This window comes from Gymnodraco acuticeps, unplaced genomic scaffold, assembly GCF_902827175.1.
Source record: "Gymnodraco acuticeps unplaced genomic scaffold, fGymAcu1.1, whole genome shotgun sequence".
Taxonomy (NCBI): domain Eukaryota; kingdom Metazoa; phylum Chordata; class Actinopteri; order Perciformes; family Bathydraconidae; genus Gymnodraco; species Gymnodraco acuticeps.
This window is the reverse complement of record NW_022991850.1, coordinates 94,796-122,137: the sequence shown is the minus strand read 5'-3', so window position 1 is coordinate 122,137 and position 27,342 is coordinate 94,796. Positions and strand designations below refer to the sequence as shown.

The following is a 27,342-nucleotide window of genomic DNA, read 5'->3' as shown; positions in this document are numbered from 1 at the left end:
ACATTCATTTGACTCTTGTGAATGGTATTAAATAATGCATATGTTTCTAATACATTGTACTGTAAGCATTTTCAGGTATTAACATTTGTATTTTAAAATATACATTTCAAGTGAATATAAGTACACCATGTTAAATCGAGATCCCAATTGTTGAAGTATTTTACAGTAACAGAAAAAAAAGACACTAATCAGTTAATCCAAAAGTACCAGAAAGTAATCAGGAGACATTACTTATTCATTTTGGGGGAATAAGATTACACGACTGCTGATTACTTATTTTTAACTCAACACCTGCTCATTCTTGATGTGAGAACTCGCTGAAATTCTCTCCACCTAATGCTCGAGAGATTTCTAGAGCAATACATACAGTACACTGTAAAACATTACATTCCTGTTTAACTATGTCAAGTTACATTGTCTCTTTTATTCAATGAACTCTGACACATTTTGGATTTTGAACTCAGCTTTTCTAGTTTTAGCAGGTTAAACTTACATGTATTTGTTGTCTTGACAACTTGAACATTTTGTCACATTGACTCAACTTGCCTTAGCAAGTTATCAGAAGAAAAAGGCGGGGTTGCAGGTTTGAGGCCTACAGTAAAATAAATATGCTTCCGCATTTGAGTTGAAATAACTCTCTTTAAACTTGTTATATCCTGAAGATATGTCATCTTTTAATTCGTAAAGTAAAGACACATTTTGATCTAAATTAGAGGACTATGCTGTTGGTGGAGGAACTCTGTGCACCTGCAGCAGTGATCCAATTGAGGCGGAGTAATACTTTAACCTACAGTCTGAAACAGGAGGACAGTTACGGAGGGAATTTTATTTCTGCTGAAAGACAGCAATGGAGGTCAGTTTTAATGATTAGAACCTTTAATTATTTACCATTTACCTTGGGTTTGAATCCTAAACATAATAGAGTTAATTGTGGATGTTGTGCTTACTGTATGTTTTGATAGAAAGCTAACAATAGGAACGTTTAAGCACATGGTTCTGTTTAAAACTGTTAATATTTCTTTTTCATTAATGAACTACTAAAGTTATTCACTTCAATTTATATTTGCTTTGACATTTAAGTAGTTGTTTGCTAGCTTAAATGCTATTAGCAATGTTCACTATTAGCTAGCTACACAGTCAGGGCAAAGGGAGGATACTGTGGCGGGAGATTTACTTTTTCTGGCTTTGCGTGCACTTTGCGATTAACATTGAATAAATACCATTTCTTATGAACGTTACGCCCTTAATGACGTGTATTCATTTGAAACATGCTGCAGACTCTGGAGGCAATTTATCATTTGTGAGGGAGAGTTTCCTCTTCTCCTTTGCTCCGCTCTGTGTATGTGTGTGTGGGGAGGCAGAGCAATTGTTTACTTCTACACCAGATTTTTTTTACTTCAGCTTTAAAGCTCGACTATTATGCTGTATTTGAACAATATATTATAGGGCCAGTTATTGTTCAGTGAGAACAAACATAGCAATTCAAAGGAAATATCCAGGTGTTACGGAATCTTCATTTTTTACATAAGACCCAGTATGAACCCATGTTTGCTTTGGTGTCCTGTTTTTTGTCACTTGTTTCATTTTCTTTGAGCTGTTTACGTGTCCCTGTACTAACCCTATCCCTAATAGACCAGAAACAAACCTATCCTGTAAGCTTGGAGGACACTTTGGGAAGTGAGGGTGTATTTTTGTATTTATTATTGGATCATTGAGGAGTTCTTAGAGGCCACTGAAGCTCTATAGTTATCAGAAACCTACTGTGATTTTAGCACTAATTCTGGTGACTGTCTGCTAGCTGTGTGTGGGTGTGTGTTGTGTGTTTGTGTCTTGAAAGGGGCACTGGGGACAGCTGAGTATACATTGACTGAAATGACCTGCTCAACCCCCCTGTTTTTCTGCCACGTCATCCCCCTCCTCTAACCTTACAATACAGCATTGTCCACAGGCCGCTCCGAAGCCCAGTGAACCACAGGAGCCCTCAGGGACTCTGGGACCAGTCTGAGCACCCAGGGATAAAGCAGCCAAGAATAGCAACAGGATCAGAACAACTGAATGCTGTGGAGTCTTCAGCATACAGCAGAACCAGGGCAGTAAGTTATATGCAATTATTACATTTCTTTCTTTTGTTTCCTCATGTTATGCAGCAAGGTAAGTGCTGAGTCTAGTGATGATCATTTGCTGTTATTTTCACTTGCCTGAAAAACAATAGATTGATTCTGCTCTATTACCGACATTTGCCTCAATTGCAGTGACTGGTGTAATCATTCATTATGTATGTGTACTAAAACTGCTTAACAGCATACACGGTGTAAGATGTAGGATTCCTCCGATTTGTATGACAAACTAAAAGAGTGTATTGCATGATACTATACTTGTGAAAAAAATTGTATGTAACATTTTAGGTATTTATCTGCAGTTATGTTGTCAGTGGTCTTGATTGCTACCATTCAGATAAACAGAATTGTGTGCTTATCTTATTACACACACAAAATGACATGAGTAGTAAAAAAGCTCTTGTGAAACCCAGCAGTAACTAGAACTGTCCCAGCAGGCCAACATTCACACAGTGCTGCCAGCCTTCTAAGCAAACATTCCTGTGGTATTATGACCAAACAGCCAACAATGCTTCTCACTAATCAGCCATTTGGAATGTGATGATTAATGGGCACAATGAATAAAGCGAGGATACCATGGTGATGTCGGCACTGGCATTGGTAGACAGTAGCTTGCATAAACTTCACAAAATGTCTGATGGAATTGAATGATCAACATTGGAAAAGGAAGTGCAACAATTGCATTTAGTAAAGCATTTTGTACCAGGGATGGGTATACCGAAGCTGATACTCCTTATTGATACTACTCTCCAACATGTTGTGCAAAAGATAACATGAAGTGATATGAAAAGGTTCAAAAATAACTGTATCGCTATCTTTGATCTTTTCAGAAGCAAAAAATAATAGAACAAAAAACAAACCTGAACAAGAAAGGCGGGATCTCCCCACACCTCGGGGAAACAGATGACATGTATGCACGCTGGCTACGGAGTTGATTTATTCCCCAAACTTTGGCAGGTGATTTTTGGAAGCTACAAAGAGCAGACTCACCAGTGCACAAACACGTTTTCAAACAAATCACATCTGTGTGCCATACAGTACTTCTCATTATGAATATACTGTATATACTTATTATAATTGCTGTTAACAGTTTGTACATTTGCAATACTGTCTAGATACTTATATTACTTCATCTAAATTGTGTTTGTTTATATTTATCTCTATTTTATCTTGCACTTCTTTCTGTCTTAGGTTCAGAATTAGATTTGTTCTGTGTCCTTTCTTTCATAGATTTTTAATGAGCATTGCTTGAGTCTGATTCCCCAACATTCTTATCATCAAACAGCTGCTTCCCTATACTTGCATCACACATCACTGATATTTGTTTTGCTGCTGTTATTATGAAATGACATGATTGGTTTCCTCTGTCTTAGAAATGAAAGTATTCCATGCTGCTCATAATAGAAGACATGAAGCTGCGACAGATGATGCATACATTCTTACCTCTACTTTATGAATACATGAAAATGTTATTAAACTACTAGCTGTTAAATACATTTACTGAGGTTTTAACCATTATTTACAACATGTAGTAAATAAACAATGGAATAATAAGAAATATCCAGGTAATTAAACAGCCTACAAAACATGGGCCATAGAAAAAGTTGTGTATTGTTCACGGAGCAGGGAGTGGAAAAAGAGATTACAGAATGTATTTTAAATATCAAATGATAAAGTCATGATTAAATTACTGCCATATTCAACAATTACTTAACTAACTAATATAACAATATTGGTGGCTAAAGGTAAACAGCTTACTCTTATTCACCTGGCCAGGGTCATCTTTTATGTCATCGCCGGTGGTGATCTCAAATAAATGATTCAGGAAAAAATGAAAGTACAATTTCTGGATCCTCTTCAGCCGAGTTAGCTTTTTAGCTCATTTGCTAGCATGTTGCTGAACCAAAGCAGCGCCACGTCGTGGTCGACGTAGGCTGGGTCCTCCGAAGGAGAGAGTTCCCTATGGGCTTCATAGAATCCAAGCGTTGAGATAAAAGAGGCACAGCATTTAAAAAAAACAGCACGCTCCTCCCAGCTCCTGACCAATCAGACACTGGTACCAGTTTAGTACCAGTTCTTGATAACTTCTCCATTTGTCACACACGTTACCATTATTGGTTTACTTTAATATTTACAGGGCCGTTTTGTGACTGAGATCAGAAGAGAACTGAGAAAACCTTTTTCTATTAACCTAAGGTGATTGATGTCACATTTGTTCTTTGTTATATTTCAAAAAGTAATAAAGAAAGTTAAATACAATTGAAATTGATCTCAAATGCAGGAACAGAGTAACTTCATCCTCAGAGGATAAACAAGTTCAGGAACAAAGACACAATCCTTCAGAACATCATCCCGCTGTCTCCTTGCCAAGCAGCCACTCAAGAAGCTGATAACAGTTTGCTGTGCTCTCTGTAACGTCTGCCCATCTGTGGTTCATTCAGCCAATCTTCTTTTTCTTTTAAAGCTGCACAACAGTGGAACTCAATCCCAGTAACGATTAGAGAACAAAACACCTGCAGTTTATTTAAATCTAACTTAAAAACATGGTCAGTGGAAAGTCAGCTCTGTCAACACTGACACAATCTGTACATTACAACGCTCTGTTTGTACATATGCCTTGACCTGTATCTGTCTGCTTTGTGAATATGTATTTTATTTTAATTTTTTTATATACTTTTATCATAATATAAGTATCTCTGTTGAATGTTGTTTTACTGATTGTATTAACCTGTTATTTGAAGTGAATTTTTGTTTTTAGGATGACTTTTAACATCTGTCCAGGGACTACAGATGAAAAATAGCCTGTTGGCGCATTTACAGAAATGTCAATCAATGTGCACTGTCCCTGTTAAATAAATATATTTTAAAAAAAAAAAAAAAAAAAAATAGACAGATAGTAGTTGTAAGTTGCTTTTGATAAAAGGGTCAGCTAAATGAAATGTAATGCTTATTGTTTATTCCATATATCTATTTTCAATCTTTTCTTCTATTATCTTTAAAATGTATACATTCCAATGTCCAGAGTTGAAGTAATAAACATAACTTTTTCCAAGTTTTTGTTCCTTGGGTTCCAACAATAAGGATTGACTTCAGGATACATGACAGATAGTTTGACTTTTGAAATATGAGCTTTATGTATCACTTGAATTGAATCAAGCATCTTATTTTAGAGGGCTGAAATAAGCCTTTTCTGGGACGGGTTGAAGTTTCCATATTTATTTAATCTTTTGTTTACTGAACAGGTTGCATTTCATTAGACCCTTCACTATTCTCTTTTGATTACAGCAGGTAGCCCCCTTGTTTGAACTCAGGATGTCTCTGATGATGGCACTTGTCTTGGCCGTGGTCTTCATGGGCCCCTCCCCTAACATGGCAGCCCCTACAGGTGTGACAGATGAGGAAGCTTTTGACCTTGAAAACTACAGCCTGAACAGTGAGATGGACTGGGAGAACCTAGACGTCAACATCTACGGAGACAGTTATGATTATGATGACTTGGACCAAGAGGTGAGGAGCGGATGAAATATAATCAATATGTTATAAATCTATACAAAGAGTAGTGAGGAGAACAAGCACTTTCAAATTCCAATGCTTTCGCCAAACAGTGTGCTCATTGTCCATCTGTCAAATGAGAAGAGAAAGGAGCTGATCAAAATGCTGAGAATGCAAGTGCCTTTAATAATATGAGCAGCATTGAGTTAATTGTGGCTGTTGTAATGGGATAATCTGTAAGGCGACATAACGCTTATACGTCCTCAGGGCTGATTGCAACCAGATGTGGCCGGGTGGTGTGTTTAAAGTGTTTTATTCATTTTAAATTAGATGTTTACAAGACAGTTCTGAAGGCAAAAGGGAGTCCAAGGCTTCCTGAAAAGTCCTGTTTGAATATAGATGAGAATCTGATATTTTCCAGCGACATTTTAGACATTGTGTCTGTCAACCACTGTAAATTAGTAGGAAGACACTGTCCCTCCACTTAAGCAGGATTCCTCAACGAGCTAGTAGGAGAGCAAAGGACAGAGATCTACCGTCCTTCTGCAGTTATTTGTATTTCCTTTCATACAACACTAAATAGGGCGGTTTAGAGGGTTTGGTTCCAGTTCATCCACCTTATTTTAGAGGGCTGAAATAAGCCTTTTCGGGGACGGGTTTAAGTAGAGGACAGTATCAACAATGGTTGCATCGGTAGATATAGAAGGGCTGGGTCATTTAGAGAGCATGCATGCCTTGCTGTTAGATATCTAAAACAATCAGACTTAGGGAGATTGGATTTGTTGCTCGAATGATGCCAGAGTTTTATCTATGACAATATCCTTGAAACGATGACTTCCTTTCCTGAACCATTCTTGAAAGCCTCTATTCAAAATGGATGGTTTGAATAAATGATTTTGTATGATGGGACTCAGAAGAGAAAAATCAGAAAGGCCGAAGTACTTCCTAAATGTATCCCAAATCCTTAAAGAGTGTTTCACCACTGGGTTTCTGATAGATTTTATGGAGGGTAGTGGAAGTTTTGATTCAAGCAGTGCAATATATCCTCTGAGTGCAACTCCTGTGAAGTTGGGAAGAGCCATAACCCATTAGCCTTGCTTTTTTGCAGGTGGGCCTTGTTGAGACGGAAAGGCTTCCCCTACCATATATATGAAGTAATAAGGGAATCCAAATGGTCATGATCTACACGTCCTATACGGGACATTGACAGAGATGAGCACTGTGTTAGTGTTTGTTTCACCTGATTTAACAGAACCAGCCAATTTCCTCTGAATATGTCTTTGTATTTCTTTGTAACTGAGAAACCCAGATAAGACAGCTTGTTACTTTCAATTTGATAACGCAGGTAGGTGAGGTTTAAGCTTCATGCTTTGCCATTGATTGGAAAGAGTTTGCTTTTGTGAAGGTTTAATTTGTATCCTGACAGGTGACCAAACCGACCGAGCTGACATGGAGGTAGGCAGAGAGGTGCTCGAGTCATCGGCATAAAGTGAGGCTGTGGCGAGCCGTTAGATGGCTAGATCAAAGAGCATGGGGCTCAGGGGGCAGCCCTGCTGATTTAAAAGTAGTAGTTTAATCGACAAAGCAATGTTTGGTCAAAACCCAAATTTGTCCAAAACACAAAACAGGTAGTTCCCCTGAACCCGGTCGAATGCTTCCACAGAGTCATAGGCTCAAAACGGTCAAAGACAGCCAGGCGAGGGGCACACATTTGCAGTAGCAGTGATTTGAGCCCTAGTGGAAGTTACCTCACATACCTCGGGTAGGTCTCCATACAGGTAGTCTAAGGGGCCAGTTAAGCCCCTTGCCCCCGGTGCCGGGGGCAAAACGCAGCATCTTGCAAGAAACAGCGTCTGAGGCAGCCGCAGCGTTATGGTTGGGCCTACTGGGCCTAGGCCCACCCACTCTGTCACTGGGCCCACCCATTCATTGATCAAAAATGACTGTGAGAAAATATAGTGTACCAACATTTTTATTTGATTATCAAAATTAACAATTACATAATAAAATAAGATCAAACATGTGTTTCCCTTTATATAAATTATAAAATTAAAAGCAACATGAATTAACGTAAACAGGCAACGTAAAATGTGAATTGGACGGAAGCGCGGGAGCAAACACATCGTAGAACGTTTCGCGGCCATGCGCAGACAAAGGAGGACAGTGGACCGGACAGACACAACAAATATACCGCACTCACTAACGATGTCACAACAATCAATGTTCAGGTTTTTTAAAAGAGTAAGAAGGGAGTCGCCACCACACTCATCCTCACAGCAGGTGCCGCCTCAGAGAGACGAGAGTGTGTTTAATGTTGTGCCCCCGCTGAGCTCAGTCCCTCTGCGGGACATAGCATCCGTTGGAAGGATAACAGAAAATAGCATCCCAGTGCCGGACCCATCAGCCATAGATGACCCGGTGGCTACACAGCCAAAGAAAGAAAATAAAAGGAGCTTCGCTGCCCACTGGTATGACAAGTACACATTCTTGGAGTATAGCATTAGCAAAGACAGTGTATTTTGTAAAATGTGCCGGCATTTTAGTGAGAGAGGCGGGGCCGGCAGAGAAGATACATTCAGTCGCCATGGTTACAGGGACTGGAAACATATCGACTATGCTCTCAGTAAACACGAATGTAGCACAGTTCATGCAATAGCTATGGAGAGAAATACAAACTACAGACAGTGCGAGAAGTCTGACCATGGAACCATCCTCCATCAGCTACTCAATCCAGAAGGCCGACAGGGAGAGAGAGATGTTTGAGAAAATCGGGAACACCTAAAAGTTTTACTGGACATCATTCTCACGTGTCCAAATCAGCAAAGCTCCTGATGTGAAACAGTATCTGCTGCCCAGCTGCTTTAGTATGAAACGTACCTTCAGCTCATGAAATCTCTGCAGTATCAGAAGGAAGTAGCTAATGATAAATCTGCATTCTCTGAAAAGTGCCGCGTCAGAGAACCAGTGCCATTTACGCACGGCCGCTCACTTCGCTAGATCGGCTAAAAAAGGACAGCAGGTTGCGGTCTAACCACACAGACACACATCAGGTGCTCGCTAATTATTCCATAGTCTGCCCGCCGTTGTGTGCTCTTTGTTTCTAAATGTATCAATGTATTGTGAACCAAAACAAAAAAACATGCAGTAGGCTTTAACATTTAATTTCACTCATTGTGGCGTGCCGCTTAATCATTTAAATAATGTTTAAGCTTCTTATACGTGAACATGTTTAAAAGAGAAGGGTTTAGAAAAAATGTCTTTACTATAGGAAATATGCATTACACAGTTGCCTACAATGATATGCAGGCATTTATTTATTTTTTATTTTTGTTAACGAGAAACATCTAATAGAACAGGCCCAGGAGAAATTACATTGGCCCACCCAAAATTGAAATCCTAGTGCCGCGGCTGGTCTGAGGGCTTCTTAACATTTAACAAACTATGAATGTGTCATACCCACTTAACGGGAAAAAAATCAGCTATCAGACAATATTAACAATGTTTAGTTAAACGAAACACAAGGGTAATACCAAGCCTCGGAATTAGCGGTAAGCTAAAAAATGCTAACGCACTTAGCACAGAACTCACGGTAGAAATATTGTATTACTTATCGGATCTACACAAACAAGATATCATATGAAAGCTGAGATTCCACACTGTGCGACCAAAACTCACCGCAGCTAAGGCAAATCCAGACAACACACCACTTAGCTTTACGGAGCCAAAACGGCCAAAACTTTTGCTGTTTTCTCATCAAAAGTTATGTTCAATGGCATTAAAACGATAAAAACGCTACTGAAGGTTAATCCAATTTGTCTGTGTCACTTTGAAATGATTACTGATAATCCATCATAAGATTTATGTCAAAAACGGAGATTCCATATCAAGCTGCTATGAGAGCTATGAGAGCTACGACCCAGCTTCCGGTTTTGGGCATTCTAGCTACGCGTCACTCATTCACCAATTGGTAATGGTTAGATGGATTTTAGGAACTTCCCCTCGATTCTATTGGCTCCAACGGTTCAAAACAGGTGTCAATCATCAAAATCGACCGATGGGTTCCAGAGATATGAAAAATCCACCCAAATGACCCGAGAAGTTTATTTTTTTTCTAAACCTCTCTAAAAAGGTCAAATTTCACTTGTTTTGGGTCAATCTTGATACAGGGTACTTATTATATGTTATAGTTTGGATTCCTAAAACTTTTAGTCTACTATCCCATCATTCAAGGGTGGTTTTCACTATAAGTAATGTTTTATTTTTGGACGGACACTATAATTTACATTTGATAATGACGGATGGCAGAGCACTCCATCAATGTCTGACTTGGTGGCAGAGGACCCGCCTCATATTCAGAAGGGCTCATTCTAAGCTAATGGGAATACAATATTCTTATTTTAAATTGAACATTATTTTGTAATTTTACACTAATGAAAACTAGTTATCAGTATTATATTATATGTCTGCTATTTGATCCCCCAAACAATGGTACTTAAAATAATTAAACAAATACAAAAATAGATACAAATATATTTGTACCATTCAAATGAAAATGTATTTAAATGGTCTCTCTCTTCCTTGCTGCCCATGGAGAACAGATTGAGGTGGGCACCGTAGCTCCAGACCCCCCCTCTGCAGCAAGCCTGCCCACAGCTGAGTACCATGAGGAGGAGCTGACCCTGCCCCCAGCTCCCTTCACTCTGGACTTCAAGGGACCGGGTCTCTTTGGCCCTGATACTGGCCTTGGTAGGTCAAAGCATCAACTGTGTGTACAGCTACAGGTTAGAATAAATACTATTAAGTACTAAGTATTAATGTGTGAGCTGTGTTGTGTTTCTGCATATGTTTAGATGTGTTTGCACAGGTATTACAATCTAAACTCTGTATGTGCAGGTATGCCCACCTGCTTGCTGTGTGTGTGTATTGGTGGGAGTGTGTACTGTGATGACACAGGCCTGGATCAGATCCCACTCCTTCCTAAAGACACCACCCATTTTTATGGCCGCTTCAACAACATTCGACATGTCAAGAACACAGACTTTAACTACCTCAGTAAGGAATCACTTTGATTATTTGAACCACCATACACTCTAAGATAAATGATGTATGATTGAAGATATTTTTGTTTTTTTGATATAGATCAACTCCAGTCCATTGATCTGACAGGGAACCAAATTTCAGGGATGGATGAGGATGTGTTTCTGTCTCTGCCGCAGCTTCACCAGTTGCTGCTGGCTGATAACAACCTGCAGAGCATGCCTGAGCTGCCAATCACCATGAAATACATCGATCTACGCAACAACAGGCTGATCAGTAATGGGGTACATTCTGAGGGATTCAAGGTAAATATCGTATACATTTAAAAAAATCCTATTTTACACATGAAGATTAGTTTATTTGTAGTATTAGTATCACTGTTTTGTGGATCTGAATCCATTTTGCATTTTTAAATTAATATAGCATATATTTAGAAAATATCCAAAAGAGAAAAATCTGTAATTGGTAATAATCATGCAGTGGCGGTTCTACGGGGTGGCACGGGGTGTCAGCTGCCACCTCAGAAAAATGCCTTGCCATCCCAGCTGCCACCCCAGTTGGCAGCTTTGTTTTGAAAGAAAAGTTGTGGCTCATCGGACATTTATGAGAGAAAATCTCTAATGTCCGAGTGCAAGTGAATGCAGCACAAGACGCGAGCCTTGTAACCCCTCTCCCCCCCTGGCGCGAGCTTGGAAATATGATTGGCGGCGATTTCATTTGAACGGGAGGACAGCGCAAAACGAGAAGCATTTTGGATCCAAGTAGACAGAAGGAATGAGGTATTTGCGGTCAGGGTATGGCTGGGGTAGGCTACAGCCATACCAAGAAATGGCTTAGCCCCACCATGAACAATGATGTTAAAGTAAGCAAAATAAAGTCTGCCAACTTGCGTAAATTGCACAGACAGCAGTTAGTAAGATTGATTTCAGTAGCCACTTGTCTGGAAATACCGAAGACTAGAAACGGTTTTGAAAACTTTTGTCACGTAGTGATCGTCTTCTTAATAGAACATCTTTGATAATGTCTTCTGGCCAATCAGAATCAAGATGGTGTTGGCGTGGTGTTGTTGCAGGAAGTCCCGACGGAGAATACTTTTGCGGTAGTACATCTCTATATACATCGATACAACATTACGTGTTGTTAGAAATCAACACGTAATGAAATAAGACCCCACGGTTTGATGATTGATAGGTGTGTGGGCTGTCTTTCATTTTGACACACAGAACAATGGGGGCTATCCACCCTTATCCACCATGTAAAGTAATTCACACAGTCTCTTCCCTCTTCTCTCTGTGAGGAGCAGCAGGTTCAGCTTTCAGAACAAAGTAACACAAAACTAAAATGGCATTCATTTTTTTAAATATGTCGTGTAGTAATAGATTTATTCATTTTTCTTCTCAAGAAAGTACCAGAATGTGTATTTTATGTTAATATTTCAAAAAATCTCCCCCAGACCCCCCTGCAGGGGTTGGGTTTTCAGCATGTCAACTCTTTCACCTGTGGGGAAATTGCAGGATTGGCTCCAGGTCGCCCTTTTTATTTACTACAAGACAAATGTGCCTTTTTATTCCATACAGTTCAATTTGGATTGAGACAGGGAAATAATCTAAACCTCACGCGTGGCGTTTCACTGTCAAGGGGAGCGTGTATGTAATTACATTGCAAATACTGACTTGAGCCCCACCACTGTATGGGTTAGCCCTACCATAGATTACCCAACACAAATACTCTGGCGCCGCCACTGTTTGCGGTCTACAATGACAGAGAAGAGCCTATCAAGTTTGGCTGTACTCAGCATTGAATCAAAACGGGTCAACGGGTCCCTCTATCCGCCATCACGGCTCTGCCGTCGATAGGCGGTATTCTCTAGGAATTCCCGGAGATCATCGGAAAGGCAGCCGCCTAATGAGATCTCCCCGTTCCCCCGGTTCAGGAGAGCTCTCCTCCGGATGACATAAAAAAAGCTGCATAAACGGCTGCCTCACAACCTGTCGGTTGTTAGGCAGCAGAGCTCACGGCTCAAACCAGCTGTCTTTAAAACCTGTCGGTTAATTAGACAGCCCGGGTTTGTTTCCTATATCACAAATGTGCCTCCTACACACACCTCCGCTCATTCCTCAAGCAGGTTTGAGCGTGAACCTCATTGTCCCTTTATGAGTTTTCTCCTAAACGGCGACATGAGGAGAGCCGCTGTGTAATACAGCGTGTGGAGGTGCATAAGCCAGCTGTTACCTGTAGGTTAACAGACAGCGGGGCTCGCCGTTTGAGCCGGCTGTAACCTGTTGGTTAGCGCGGCAGCGGGGCTCGCGGCACAAGCCAGCTGTAATTAACCAGTCGGTTATCAAACAGCAGGGCTTGACGGTTAAATCTGATGCTCCTAACCTGTCGGTTATAGGCAGCACGGTTTTTCCTCTGTCCCAGATGTGCCTATACTACACACGGTCGTAATGAGCCTAGGACTGTTATTACGCACTGTGTAAATAGCACTGCACACACCTCCGCTCATTCCTCGCGGGTTTGAGCGTGAATGCGCCTCAATGTCCAGTTTACGAGCCTTCTCCGAAACAGAGACAGGATGAGAGCCGGTGTGAGAGGCAGCGTGTGGAGGGCCCCTCGCAGCCTTTTCGGTCCGGGCCCCTCTTGGGCTGCTTCACGGGCAACGGCGGCGAGGGCTCTGACGTGGCTCGTCACCATGACAACCACAGCACATCCAAAACATGCGTGCGCTCTCAGAGTATTACTCAGAGGGGCGACGCGTGTGTTCGATGGACAGATGGATAATAATAAGTAGCAAGGCCCACCGGGTAAGCCGGCTGCCCCTAACCTGTCGGTTATAGGCAGCATGGCTCGCTGCATAACCGGCTGTCTTTAAAACCTATTGGTTTTTAGGCAGCTCGGATTTTTTTCCTCTGTCCCAAACCTACCTCCTACACACGGTCGTAATGAGCCACGAGTGCCATTATTACAGTGTGGACAGCACTGCACACACCTCCGCTCATCCCTTAGGGGTGTTGAGCGTGAACGCACCTTAATGTCCGGTTTACGAGCCTTCTCCTAAACGCGACATAAGGAGAGCCTGTGTGAAATGCAACGTCTGGAGGGCTCTGGCGGGGCTCGTCACCATGACAACCACAGCACATCCAGAGCAGGTTCGCGCCTTGAGTGACGGCGCGTGGGTTAGATGGACAGAGGGAAGTTAATATGCAGCAAGGCTCCCCAGTTAAGCCAGCTGCCAATAGCCTATTGGTTACTTGGCAGCATGGCTCGCTGCCTAAGCCGGCTGGGTTTTTTAACTTATCGGTTAATAAAACAGCTGGGCTTGCTATTCAATCCGTCTACCGTAAACATTTTGGGTTTAGGCAGCATGGATTTTTCCTCTGTCTCAGACACCTCCTACCCACGGTCGTAATAAGCCCACGGAGGGCCATTATTACGCCTCGTGTGGACAGCACTGCACACACCTCCGCTCATCCCTTAGTGGTGTTGAGCGTGAACGCGCAGTTTACGAGTATTCTCCTAAACGCGACATAACGAGAGCCGGTGTGAAATGCAGCGTGTGGAGGGCTCTGGCATGGTTTGTCACCAACCACAGCACATCCAGAGAATGTACACCCGGCGCTATCAGAGTACTGTATGGTACTCATTGTGGCGGCCTCGGGATGCATATCGTTGACTTTTTTACGATACCGATACCGATACCAATGAACAATACCGATACACAACCGATACATATCGTAATACTTTGAAAATGTATCATCCCACAATTACTCCCATGAAGCGCTTTACAATATAGTTAACTAATGTCAAATGAATATTAAATTCAATTGTGGGACTTCTTGGACCTTTTAGTACTGAACAAACAATGAAAAATACATTAAAAATATGAAGAAAACCAATTATGGAATATCTTTTATAACACCCGCCATCAGGTGTGCGTGTGCCGCGTGAATAGCACATCTTGTCAATGCAAACAGACCGTTATAGCACCGTTATAATTCATGTTAAACCTGAGATTCGACTAGAGAACAAATACATAATAGAATAATGGTCATGAGATCTCGGCATTGCACAAACAAATCTCATCTTTAAAATCAACATTTACCTTCACTGGTGAGAGAAAACAAATCCCATCACAGTTCATTTGTGGGACTTTTACCTTTCTAGTATTGAACAAACAATGAAAAATACATAAAATATGAAGAAAAACGATTATGCAATCTAATTTATAACACCCGCCATCACGGGCCACAGACTCACTTTTAAAATTAATTTAAAACGTTTTTTCGATACTTTAAAACATTTTTTAAAGTATCGAAACCGGATCTGATTTCGGTACGGTATACCGTAGCCACCAGTAACCGGTATTTTGGTAATACCGGATACCGGTATGCATCCCTAGCGGCGAGTGTGTCTGATGGACAGATGGATGAGCAGGCGGATGGGCAGAGGGTAGTCTCTGCAATTCGCCTCTCCCCCCCGCAGTTCTTCGGGATACAGGAAGTCCTGTCATCCCAGGAACAGTGTCTCGCGCTCCGTGCAGAGCGGCAGGAACTTTGGTTAAAGAAAGCTTTTTCCCAGGGTTCCTCAAAGGGAACAAAATCAGGGGTTGTTACTCCCGCTATTTTCTGGTCCCGAAGGAGACGGGGCGGGGGGAATGAGACCCATCCTCGATCTGTCAGTGTCCAACAAGGGAATGGCCTTTTCCCATGCTGACGATCAAACAGATGCTGGAGTGTGTTCACTAGGGAGGTGCACATCCATAGTCCTGAAGGATGCTTACCTCCACGTAACCATCATCCCGAAACACAGCAAATTCCTGTGTTTCTCATTCCTGGCTCCACGCACTTTTTTCAAAGTGGGTGGAGACGGTTGAAGCAGCTACCCAAGAATGGGGATGAGGGTTATTTTGCCTGGACGACCGGCTGTGGCTGGCTCGCTCCAGGGAGGAAGCGGTTTTTCAGACGATACAGTTCGTATCTCATCTGTCAAGCCTGGGTTTCATTATCAACTGGAAGAAGAGCTGTCCTCTTCCCTCCCAGACTGTTTAACTGGGAGTGGAATTGAACTCAGCCCGCATGAGAACGCGACTCTCACAGCAGAGAATGGAGAAAGTGACAGCTCTCCTCCGGTGCAGCTGTTAACCTGTCGGTTAGCAGGCAGCACGGTTTGTCCTCTGTCCCAGATGTGCCTACTACACACTGGTCGTAATGAGCCCAGGGCTGTTATTACGCACTGTGTGAATAGCACTGCACACACCTCTGCTCATTCCTCAGCAGGTTTGAGCGTGAACGCGCCGCAATGTCCAGTTTACGAGCCTTCTCCTAAACAGAGACAGGATGAGAGCCGGTGTGAGATGCAACGTGTGGAGGCCCCCTCGCAGCCTTTTTTCGGACCGGGCCCCTCTTGGGCTGCTTCACGGGCAACGGCGGCGAGGGCTCTGACGTGGCTCGTCACCATGACAACCACAGCACATCCAGAGCAGGTCGCGCGCTCTCAGAGTATTACTCAGAGTGGCGACGCGCGTGTTCGATGGACAGATGGATAATAATAAACAGCAAAGCTCACCGGTGAATCGGCTGCCCCTAACCTGTCGGTTATAGGCAGCATGGCTCGCTGCATAAACCGGCTGTCTTTAAAAACCTATTGGTTTTTAAGCAGCTCGGACAGCTCTCCTCTGGCGCGTCACACCCCGCGGGGCGGTGACAGCCCTCTCCGTGATGCAGCTGTTAGGTATGATATCAGCTGGTCACGTGGTGATCCCCCTGGGTCTCCTTCACAGTGAGGAGACTCCAGAGGTGGTTTATTTGCCTGCGTATCGACCCCGTGCGTCAGAGGAGACGCATGGTGTACATTCCTCCTTCCGTGGGTTTGGATTGAACCCACTGGAAAAATCTCCACGTCAGTGGGGGTGCCCCTGAGCAGAGTGACGTCACACACCACAGTGTTCACAGACGCATCTCTCGCAGGCTGAGGAACGTGCATGTGGCAGGCAGTGGGGGGACAGTGGCTGGCGCACATGTCTCTCCATATAAACGTGCTGGAATTACTCTCCGTATGGAAAGTAATCCAGCACTTCGCCCTGTTGCTGTACAATCAACATGTGTTAATTCGAACAGACAACAAAGCAGCGGCGGCCTACATAAATCGCCAGGGAGGTGTTCGATCAGCGCAGCTGCTGAACACACATCCTACACAGCCAAATGGACAATGTTCCGTTTGGGGTGTGTGGAAAATCCTGGACCCCGTTGGGCCCCCTGCCTCGTGCTGTAGTTCCTCCAGCTGTTGCTGGACAGGAATTGGCTTATAGCACGGTCGAAACATATGCTGCTGCCATTTAATCTTGCCACGTAGATTGGTGTCAGCACGGTGTGTAGTCACCCTCTGACAAAACGTTTTCTACGGGGAGCACAGAGACTCAGACCTCTGTCACGCGCTTTGGCACCTCAATGGGTTTTGGCTTAGTGTTACGCGCACTGAGTAAAGCTCCATTTGAACCTTTAGATCAGGTTCCCCTGAAGTTTTTGTCGGCCAAAGTAGCTCTGCTCTTGGCTCTGACATCAGCTAAAAGGGTGAGTGATTGGTCTGCTCTCTCTGTGGCTCCATCATGTCTCCGGATCCAAGGAGATGGCAGCTTAGCTGTTTTGCGCCCTAACCCGGTTTTTATGCCAAAGGTTATCACAAGCTCGTTTAGATCGAGAGTGATAACTTTGGATGGCTTCTTTCCTCCTCCTCACCTCCTTTACGGCACGGAGGAATGACAGTGGAAGACATTTGCATTGCTGCATCTTGGTCTTCCCCCTGTTCTTTTATTTGTTTGTATTTGAGGGATTTCTCCCATTCCTCTGACACATTCAGTACTGAATAGCCTGCCAGAATGAGTAATGTCTGGGTTTTTAAATTGCATGCCCTCTCTCCTGCCTGTCGGCACTTAGAGAGCTGCCTTTTTTCCCCCCTCTCTTGATCGTTTTTAACAAGTGAGACTCGATCTCTACTTTTTATAAACGACAGGTAGCCTGAGTAAGCCTTCCTTCGTTCCCTGATGGAGAATATTCATTTTTTAATGCTATATTCCCTGGGAATGTGACGCTCCATTTACGCATGGCGAAATGGACATGGGTTATTAACTGAGTAGGTGTATTTTGTGCTTCTGGTAACGGACGGACCAGTGGGGCGTGGACTACATCCTGCTTCGCCCTTAACCCAATAGCGATAGCCTTAGAGGGTGAAGCCTTATACGAAATAGAACTGGGGTTACGTACTGTAACCCAGCTTCTATGAGTATAGGCGTAGCCCTCTAAGGTTCGGGCCCCACTGGCTCCGCGAATAGCTGAAGAAAAGCTGTTGGAGTGGATTGTAGGGCCTGTATAAGTCTGTCAGTGCTGCACACGTGCAGTGGGGATTACCCAATAGCGATAGCCTTAGAGGGCTGCGCCTATACTCATAGAAGCTGGATTACAGTACGTAACCCCAGTTCCATCTGCTTCCTCCACAGGCCGGCAGCCAGGCTTTGTAATGAAACAATAATAAAATGTTGGGAAACAGGGAACATGTGAACACTACTTGGTAAATTCAAGGAATTGTAGTCAGTCAATATCACGTTGGCGTATTGCTCCCTCTTGTGAGACCTTTGTGTGTTTCTTTTTCCTGCAGGACATGAGCCAGCTGGAGTTCCTCTATCTGTCTGACAATAAACTGGATTACATTCCTGTACCACTACCACTGGGTCTGAGAGTTTTACACCTGCAGGTAGAAGCACATTCATGTCATGCCTCTTTTTCTTTGTTGCCTTCAAAGGGAAATTAAGAATCAGAATGTGAATAGTTTATTTATCCCGGGGGGAAATTGGGTTTCGGGAAAATTCAATATTGATGTGATTAATAACTAGATTACTTAGTATGGATAAAAAATGGATAAAAAAAGAAACGGCCAGTTCACCAACAACTAGCCTGGCTACAAAATGCCAGGATAACTTAACATGGCTCTGCAATCACACTGTTAGACCAACACATTTCTGGGAAACAATAGTGACAGAGCTGGGGTCTGTTGCTGTTAAAAAAAAGAATGGCCTCTTGTTTGTTCTGTAATTAACCTGTTTTATTGATCGTTGCTTTATTCAGTAGGTCATACCTAATTTTCCACGTCACACAACTGAATAAGTAAACAACAACAACACATAACTAAAAAAGAAGAATTCCAAATGGGAATCCATCCATCCATCCATCTTCTCCCGCTTATCTGTGGTCGGGTCGCGGGGGTAGCAGTTCCAGCAGAGAGCCCCAAACTTTCTTTTCCCTGGCGACATCAACCAGCTCTGACTGGGGGATCCCAAGGCGCTCCCAGGCCAGCGAAGAGATATAATCCCTCCACCTGGTCCTAGGTCTACCCCTTGGTCTCTTCCCAGATGGACGTGCCTGGAACACCTCCCTAGGGAGGCGCCCAGGTGGCATCCTAACTAGGTGCCCGAACCACCTCAACTGGCTCCTTTCGACGCAAAGGAGGAGCGGCTCAACTCCGAGTCCCTCCCGGATGACCGAACTTATCACCTTATCCCTAAGGGAGACACCAGCCACCCTGCGGAGAAAACCCATCTCGGCCGCTTGTATCCGCGATCTCGTTCTTTCGGTCATGACCCATCCTTCATGACCATAGGTGAGGGTAGGAACGAAAATGGCCCGGTAGACAGAGAGCTTTGCCTTCTGGCTCAGCTCCCTTTTCGTCACAACGGTGCGGTAAAGCGACTGCAGTACCGCTCCCGCTGCTCCGATTCTCCGGCCCATCTCACGCTCCATTGTTCCCTCACTCGAGAACAAGACCCCGAGATACTTTAACTCCTTCACTTGGGGTAAGGACTCATTCCCTACTTGAAGTGGACAGTCCATCGGTTTCCTGCTGAGAACCATGGGATGGGAATCCAAATCCAAACAAAATAACTAGTAACCATTAAAGTGAGACAATAGATTGCCACATAAAGAGGAAAGTGTCTTATAAAGAAAACATGTTGACTAAGCCGAGAACAAATCCAAAAGGTTCATATACACAACTATGACATATATGACAACAATGCAATATAATATCTCTAGCTGTTTTGGTGATGGTGTTAGTGTGAAGAGTCCATGTCAGGTCCTCAGTGAAGAGTCAGGTCCTCAGTGAAGAGTCCATGTCAGGTCCTCAGTGAAGAGTCAGGTCCTCAGTGAAGAGTCAGGTCCTCAGTGAAGAGTCCATGTCAGGTCCTCATTGAAGAGTCCATGTCAGGTCCTCAGTGATGAGTCAGGTCCTCAGTGAAGAGTCAGGTCCTCAGTGAAGAGTCAGGTCCTCAGTGAAGAGTCCATGTCAGGTCCTCAGTGAAGAGTCCATGTCAGGTCCTCAGTGATGAGTCCATGTAAGGTCCTCAGTGAAGAGTCAGGTCCTCAGTGAAGAGTCAGGTCCTCAATGAATAGTCCATGTCAGGTCCTCAGTGATGAGTCGATGTAAGGTCCTCAGTGAAGAGTCAGGTCCTCAGTGAAGAGTCCATGTCAGGTCCTCAATGAAGAGTCCATGTCAGGTCCTCAGTGAAGAGTCCATGTCAGGTCCTCAGTGAAGAGTCAGGTCCTCAGTGAAGATTCCATGTCAGGTCCTCAGTGATGAGTCAGGTCCTCAGTGAAGAGTCCATGTCAGGTCCTCAGTGAAGAGTCCATGTCAGGTCCTCGGTGAAGAGTCCATGTCAGGTCCTCAGTGATGAGTCAGGTCCTCAGTGAAGAGTCCATGTCAGGTCCTCAGTGAAGAGTCCATGTCAGGTCCTCAGTGAAGAGTCCATGTCAGGTCCTCAGTGATGAGTCCATGTCAGGTCCTCAGTGAAGAGTCCATGTCAGGTCCTCAGTGAAGAGTCCATGTCAGGTCCTCAGTGATGAGTCCATGTCAGGTCCTCAGTGAAGAGTCCATGTCAGGTCCTCAGTGAAGAGTCTATGTCAGGTCCTCAGTGATGAGTCCATGTCAGGTCCTCAGTGATGAGTCCATGTCAGGTCCTCAGTGAAGAGTCCATGTCAGGTCCTCAGTGAAGAGTCTATGTCAGGTCCTCAGTGATGAGTCCATGTCAGGTCCTCAGTGATGAGTCCATGTCAGGTCCTCAGTGAAGAGTCCATGTCAGGTCCTCAGTGAAGAGTCTATGTCAGGTCCTCAGTGATGAGTCCATGTCAGGTCCTCAGTGATGAGTCCATGTCAGGTCCTCAGTGAAGAGTCCATGTCAGGTCCTCAGTGATGTGGACCCCAAGGAACCCGAAGCTGCTGACTCTCTCCACCGTAGACCCATTGATGGCGATGGGGGCGTGTCCCTTTCTCTGCTGCTTCCTGTAATCCACAATCAGCTCCTTTGTTTTGCTGACGTTGAGATGGAGGTTGTTATCCTGGCACCAAGATGTCAGGGTTCTGACCTCCTCTCTGTATGCACTACACAACACTACAAAGATTTTAAATTAAAACAATTGGAAAGTTCGAAATATAAAAGCACTTTATCAAGATAGGGCATAAGATGGAAAATGCTGAATGAGCACCGTAACTTACATGATCTGTATTTGTTGATCAAGATAGTGCATCACTTGCATAGCATTATCTGCTTTGCACTTTCTTTAGAAATATACTTTGTGACAGCAATCTAACTTATGCAGACTTACTTCATTTAACTCAAAACATAGTTTCTTATTTTTTTAGGGAATGATGTAGCTTCAATGCAGACCCTTCACAAATGATGAACGCTAACACTCTCGGTTTTAAAACATGAACTGTATCTTTCATGTGCCCCAATCAGAATAACAACATCCAGACTCTGTACGAGGACTCCTTCTGTAACAGCCATGATCGCCACTTCATCCGCCGTAACCTGGAGGATATCCGCCTGGACGGCAACCCCCTAAACATCCAGCTATTTCCCCAGGCCTACGTCTGCCTGCCCCGCCTGCCTGTAGGGAGCCACTGAGGTTATAGATACTGTCATGGGGTTGGAAAATGTCCGGTTAATCAGAAATACTTGTATTTGTTATGTCAGTGGTAAGTGAATGTTCTAGGATATATTTTATTCTGTGTACCAACTTTTCAACACACACTAACAAACGCCTGTATTTTCAAAGATAGACGCAAGTGTTCCAGCAATACAAGACCCATGTTAATGGGACTCTGTCACGCTGTTGAAATACTGTGATAGTGAGAAACGACATAAATAATTACAAATATTAAAAAAAAAATGTCATGGTTTTTTCTACTTTGTTCCATTGTATTGACATTTTTGGATGAATATTTTTCTGGGTTTTGCACTGCAGATTCCATATGGGGCTGGTGTGATTAAAACAGGAAGTGCTCTATAGTAACAGTGAACCAGGGCTCAAGGCATGCAACTGTTGAGATACGGGATGGATGTTAGATGACTTTATGTGATTTGTGTGACAAGATACAGTGAAACAATAGATACAGTTATGTACTGTTCAATTCTTTATTGCTATTTTGCACACAAAAGGTTAGAACTGATACTTCCTGCAGGAGAGGGATCCTGTGCTCGATGTGTATGGTGATATGTGAATGTTGTGTTTGCAGTTACACCATGCTGGTGATTTTCAAAAGACAAGGAACGCTTTTTCTGTAACAGGCGGGGTTGTGCGGCATGACAAGGTAACGGTCAGCTCTGGAGCTTTCTTGGTTCTAAGCCTGGCAGCTCCTTGCATCACTCCTTTGCATCCGGTGAGAAGCTCCTGCCGCTCCATTTTGCCGACGCCACGGCTCTGAAGCGCTCAGACCAAGATCAAGGATCCAAAAACAAATCTTTAATCTAATGTTAATAAAGGCTGAAAAAAGACAGGGAAAACTGTCAAATAATCTCAGAATATGAGAATCTCACATAAAATAACATTACATGATGATAATACATTAACACTATATATTTATATAACTGCAGCATCAAGCACTGACAGTGCTCATTGTGTGTTAACAGCGCAACACATTAGAAAGAGACACAGTATGACACAGCATGGCCTTCAACAGGATGTTGTGCACATTGTTTGAAACATCTGGGACAATACAGTTTATTTTGGGAGTGATAACTAATGTCTCCTTTAGCTACAATCAGGTTACTAATGTGTCATCAAGTGTTATACCACAATTATAATATTTATTTATTATAATACTAGGTCACAAGGCGACCAGGACATGAAGAATGATGGTGCAGATTATCAGAATGTTGCAGTGAGTTTCAGGCAGTGGTCAACAAAATCCTCACAAGGAGTACGTGACTGCAGAGAGGAAGGCACACAGTAACTATAAAGCTTTTTGATTTCCATCCTCTCTTTGTTCCTTCAGTCCTTCCTTACTTTTAGACTTTTCTTGCAAAGCGGTTGGTGTTTTCCCATCTTTTTCTTCACTCATTTATCTTGTAAATATGTTTATTTTACTTTAGGCTGTTATGTACAGACATTAGAGGGTTAGTGAGTGTTAGCAGTTAAAAGAGGAGCAGTGTGCCCACATAGAGATTGTTGACATATATTCAATATACATATAAGAAAAATCCCTTCAGTTGAAATGTTTTGTAACACAGCGAAATAGCGAGTGAAATGCTGTTAAAAGTTGTGTTGTGTTCATTAGTAACAACACCAACACTGTACTGTGTTGTCTCTCCAGAGCAGTAAGAAGCCATGTGCTTTTAATGCATTACAGTTAACCAAACGGTTTACATACACAAACATAAGTGTGAGCACACAGACCTGGGACTTGTGTTGCCGTTGGTGATGTTCAAACTGTTGTTGACCCCTGCCCTCTGCAGGGGCCGCTGGCTGGTGGCCTGGCTGCCATTGGCTGCCTCGCTCTCTGCAGAGAAAGGGTCTGAGGTTCCAAAAAGACTTCCATGTCTCTGTTTTAGAGAAGAGAGCACAGTTATTGTGGCCTATATTCTTGATTGACACATATGTCAAATGATGTCAATACAAATTAACACAAAAACATTTGACCTTTCAGTATTTACAGATGACAGCAACATTTATATTTGCATTATGCCCCTGTGTATTTATTTGCAAGGACTTACTCTTGGTCACCCAACTGAAGCTGCAAAAACGTGAATGAATTATAGATGAAAACAATACATTTTGCATTTATAATTGTTGTTAGGTCGGGTTAAGGGTTAAAGCTCTGTAGGTCTTCCTTTAACGGCTGGCCTGGTTTTGTGGTGTAAGAGGCTCTATTTATTATCATAAGATTTGTGTTTGATTTTGAAATAAAACATTGAGTCGAAATGAAATGTCAGTCGGGTGGAGTGATGTTGAATTCTGTAAGGGAGCATACTTTAAAAGTCCAATGGGCTGTATCATATCAGATCTCTTAGATTACTGTGAGTGAAGACAGGGAAGGCTGATCCTTCGTTCTGTCATCCCTTCATGCTGTCCTGTTACCCTGAAGATGCCCTCTTCGTCAGCAGCCCCCTCCATCTCCTCTTCATTCACAAGGTCTCCAGAGATGGCCCGATGGAGCTCTGGAGCCGCCTCCTCCTCTATGTTCCTCAACCCTGCCTGGTGGACACAAAGAAACATTTGTATTGAAGAAAACTACTACTAAAGTCATTCCAGCCAATGGGTGTGTGCAGAGCATCATCTGCAGGATGGCAGTGCGGGCGGGTCTTGAGCAGAGGACCAAACTAGGTCCTGAAAACCCTGTTAAATAAAGCATGCTCTCTTCTTCTTTATATTTATTTGAGTTGTTTAGCATGTGGATTCTACTTTGTCTTTCCAGTCTTTTTACCTTTGCTTATCCTTTAAAGATGGTACCTATCCGTCTGACTGAGGGGCCTTTGAGGGGAGGGGAGCTCGGGGACATACACAGAAGGCCTGCCTGATATTTGTTTTACTTTTGAAGTAAAACTGGAAGCACTACAGTAAGCATGGCAACAGATCCAGAAGCTGCCCCTCACTGTGTGCTCTGCAGCTGTAGGCCATGCTCAGTACTGCTGCTCCAATGCTGAGTGACTCCCTGGTATCAACTGATATAACCACCAGGTTTACCATATCAGATTCTTTGTCTAAGAGCGATCCTAGAGCCTTTTTATTATTCATTTAAATCATTTAAAAACCAGACCATTTTGTTAGGACCATCACAAACATGATGTATATTTTAGCAAACCTTGACTTACAAACATATTCAGTATATGAATAAAAGTGCATCCATTAGAAGGTGAACCTTTAAGCGAGTACAATGTGACTGCTGAGATTCACACTGTTAATACAAATCACATTTTCCTAAGGATCCTAATAATTATTTTTAAGTAAAGTAGCCAAATAATATTCCTGTTAGACACCATTTTTTAATTAAGAACAATAGCTATAAGTGGCAAAATGTAAGATGACCTTAAAAAAGTTAAGGCAAAAAAGGAATAGTCCACATACAGAGCTTACAGAGAGAGGTCAAGTCCACAGTGAATGGGGAAGGAGTGGAACGTTTATTCAAATGGTCCTATCCTCATGCAACTCATGCAATTTTACACTTGAACATTACTTATATGCACATTTAATGAACAGTAAGTATGTTTACAGTACAATCATGTCCTCCACACTCAAAGAACACATACACTTGCTGGTACCATTATCCTTACTCACTGTTGTGTATTGTATTTACATGAATTAAAGGTGTAGTCAAAATCTATCAAAGAATAATAAAACCATTCACTAGACATCCCATGGCACTCTTGACCTAACAATCAACATCGGCACCTCTGTTGTTTCCCCGACTCAGACTGCAAGGAATCTGGGTGTGACCCTAGATAACAACCTGTCCTTCACTGCAAACATCGCTGCTACAACCCGTTGCTGCAGATACACGCTTTACAACATCAGGAAGATACGTCCCCAGCTGACTCAGAAAGCGACTCAGGTTCTGGTCCAGGCTCTCGTCATCTCACGCCTAGACTACTGCAACTCCCTCCTGGCTGGTCTACCTGCATGTGCCATCCGACCTCTGCAGCTCATCCAGAATGCAGCGGCTCGTCTGGTCTTCAACCTTCCTAAATATTCCCACACCACTCCGCTCCTCCGCTCCCTTCACTGGCTTCCGGTAACTGCTAGAATCCACTTCAAGACACTGGTACTTGCATACCATGCTGCGAATGGATCTGGCCCTTCCTACATCCAGGACATGGTTAAACCGTACACCCCAGCGCGTGCACTACGCTCTGCATCAGCCAAAGGACTCGCTGCACCCTCGCTGCGAGGGGGACCCAAGTTCCCATCTGCGAAAACACGTGGGTTTGCTGTCCTGGCTCCAAGATGGTGGAATGAGCTCCCCATTGACATCAGGACAGCAGATAGCTTGCACATCTTCCGGCGCAGACTGAAAACTCATCTCTTTCGACTCCACTTCGAGCAATAGAACTATTAACAAAGGACTTTTATACTAATAAAGGACTGGCTTATCTAAAGCCAGTTGAGTAGCACTTGAAATGTTTGGCTCTATGAAACCTGATGTACTTATATGATTCTGTTTTCTTCAAGGTTGTGTCTTCCTGGTCGAATGTACTTATTGTAAGTCGCTTTGGATAAAAGCATCAGCTAAATGCAATGTAATGTAATGTAATTAACTACTAACCTGTATCCCAGAAGAAGCACTTTTCTTGGTGGGCTGGCACCCATAGTACTCTTCCTGTCTCTTCTTCATTTTCCTGAAATAATCCTGGATCAGGAAGGTGGCGTAGAACTTTCCCACTGTCACCTCATCATCTGCTCAAATACAAAATCCATGTAAACTGTGGGAATGCCATTAAATCCATTCAGTTTACAGCGTATTAATCCCACAGTGGCCCTTTGTGAACACCCCAGACAGGAAGCATATGGCACATTTAAAGTCAATGGAAAGAAGCCACAAGACAGAAGATACATTAATACAATACATACATGTAATATACATGTAATACAATACATGAAGATATCTTAAAATGAAAGTATTTCAACTGAAAGTGAATGATGTGCACTTATATTTGCCCACTATATGCTTGTAACACGTGAACACATGACACCACACAAACATTCACAGCTGTGGTTATCTTAGTGGAGATCAGATCTCTTGTCTTTAGGTTGACTTTTAAAATCTATCCAGGGACTACAGATGAAAAATAGCCTCTTGGCTAACTCTGGCACATTTACAGAAATGTTGATTAATGTGCACTGTTAAATAAATGAATGAATACAAAAACGATCACATCATTTAGAAGTTTAGCTGGCAATGTTGGAATGAATTTGGTGAGGAAATCTTACAAAAGGCTTTAACTTTGCTGAAACACGTTGAACTAGCAACACTACTACAATATGTAAGACCTAGCACAATTTATTCGGACCAATGCTTCCTTGAGAAAACTAAAGTTAATTTAGTTTATCATAAAAGCTGACCTCCTATAGGTGGGATGACTTGGTCCAGAAGTTTCATACTGGTGCGCTTCCAGATCTTCTTGATAATTGCCCTCAGTTCCTCGTTTGCTTGTTCAAAATTACCTGACAAAATGGAAAAGAGCAATGAGATTCATGACGATAAAAAGTGTTTTGATTGTGTAAAAGCAAGTTTGGATATTACCCGTGAATTCATGAAAATGAATACCAATCAAACTAATAATGAAATCAAATATCATGGTTGCTCAGGGCCGGCCCTGGGCATAGGCAGTATAGGCGAATGCTAAGGGCGCATCAACCCATCGGGGGCGCCGAAAATT

At 43.0% G+C, this 27,342-nt stretch overlaps 2 protein-coding genes across 5 annotated transcripts in view; one reads left to right on the top strand and one right to left on the bottom strand.

Moving 5' to 3' along the window:
* Positions 1-1,937: 1,937 nt before the first annotated feature.
* optc (opticin) lies at positions 1,938-21,859 on the top strand. 3 transcript variants are annotated; one of them, XM_034199879.1, is made up of 8 exons: positions 1,963-2,093; positions 2,948-3,074; positions 5,406-5,624; positions 10,208-10,355; positions 10,503-10,661; positions 10,749-10,951; positions 18,297-18,392; positions 21,427-21,859. In XM_034199879.1, exons 2-8 carry the CDS (start codon positions 3,021-3,023, stop codon positions 21,592-21,594), a joined length of 1,047 nt encoding a protein of 348 aa, XP_034055770.1. In that variant the 5' UTR covers positions 1,963-2,093; positions 2,948-3,020; the 3' UTR covers positions 21,595-21,859. The 3 variants fall into 3 exon arrangements, with proteins under 3 accessions (XP_034055771.1, XP_034055770.1, XP_034055768.1); XM_034199877.1 differs by having other exon boundaries at positions 5,403-5,624; XM_034199880.1 differs by lacking the exon at positions 2,948-3,074 and having other exon boundaries at positions 1,938-2,093; positions 5,403-5,624.
* LOC117535431 (dihydropyridine-sensitive L-type skeletal muscle calcium channel subunit alpha-1-like) overlaps positions 21,853-27,342 on the bottom strand; it is a 92,148-nt gene continuing 86,658 nt past the window's right edge. For both annotated transcript variants that reach the window (XM_034199875.1, XM_034199876.1), the window contains 5 exons: positions 27,026-27,127; positions 26,229-26,359; positions 24,047-24,163; positions 23,366-23,511; positions 21,853-22,453 (listed from right to left, as the gene is read on the bottom strand). In XM_034199875.1, the coding sequence (XP_034055766.1) occupies positions 22,444-22,453; positions 23,366-23,511; positions 24,047-24,163; positions 26,229-26,359; positions 27,026-27,127 (506 nt within the window). In that variant the 3' untranslated portion in view covers positions 21,853-22,443. The remainder of the gene's footprint in view (positions 22,454-23,365; positions 23,512-24,046; positions 24,164-26,228; positions 26,360-27,025; positions 27,128-27,342) is intronic.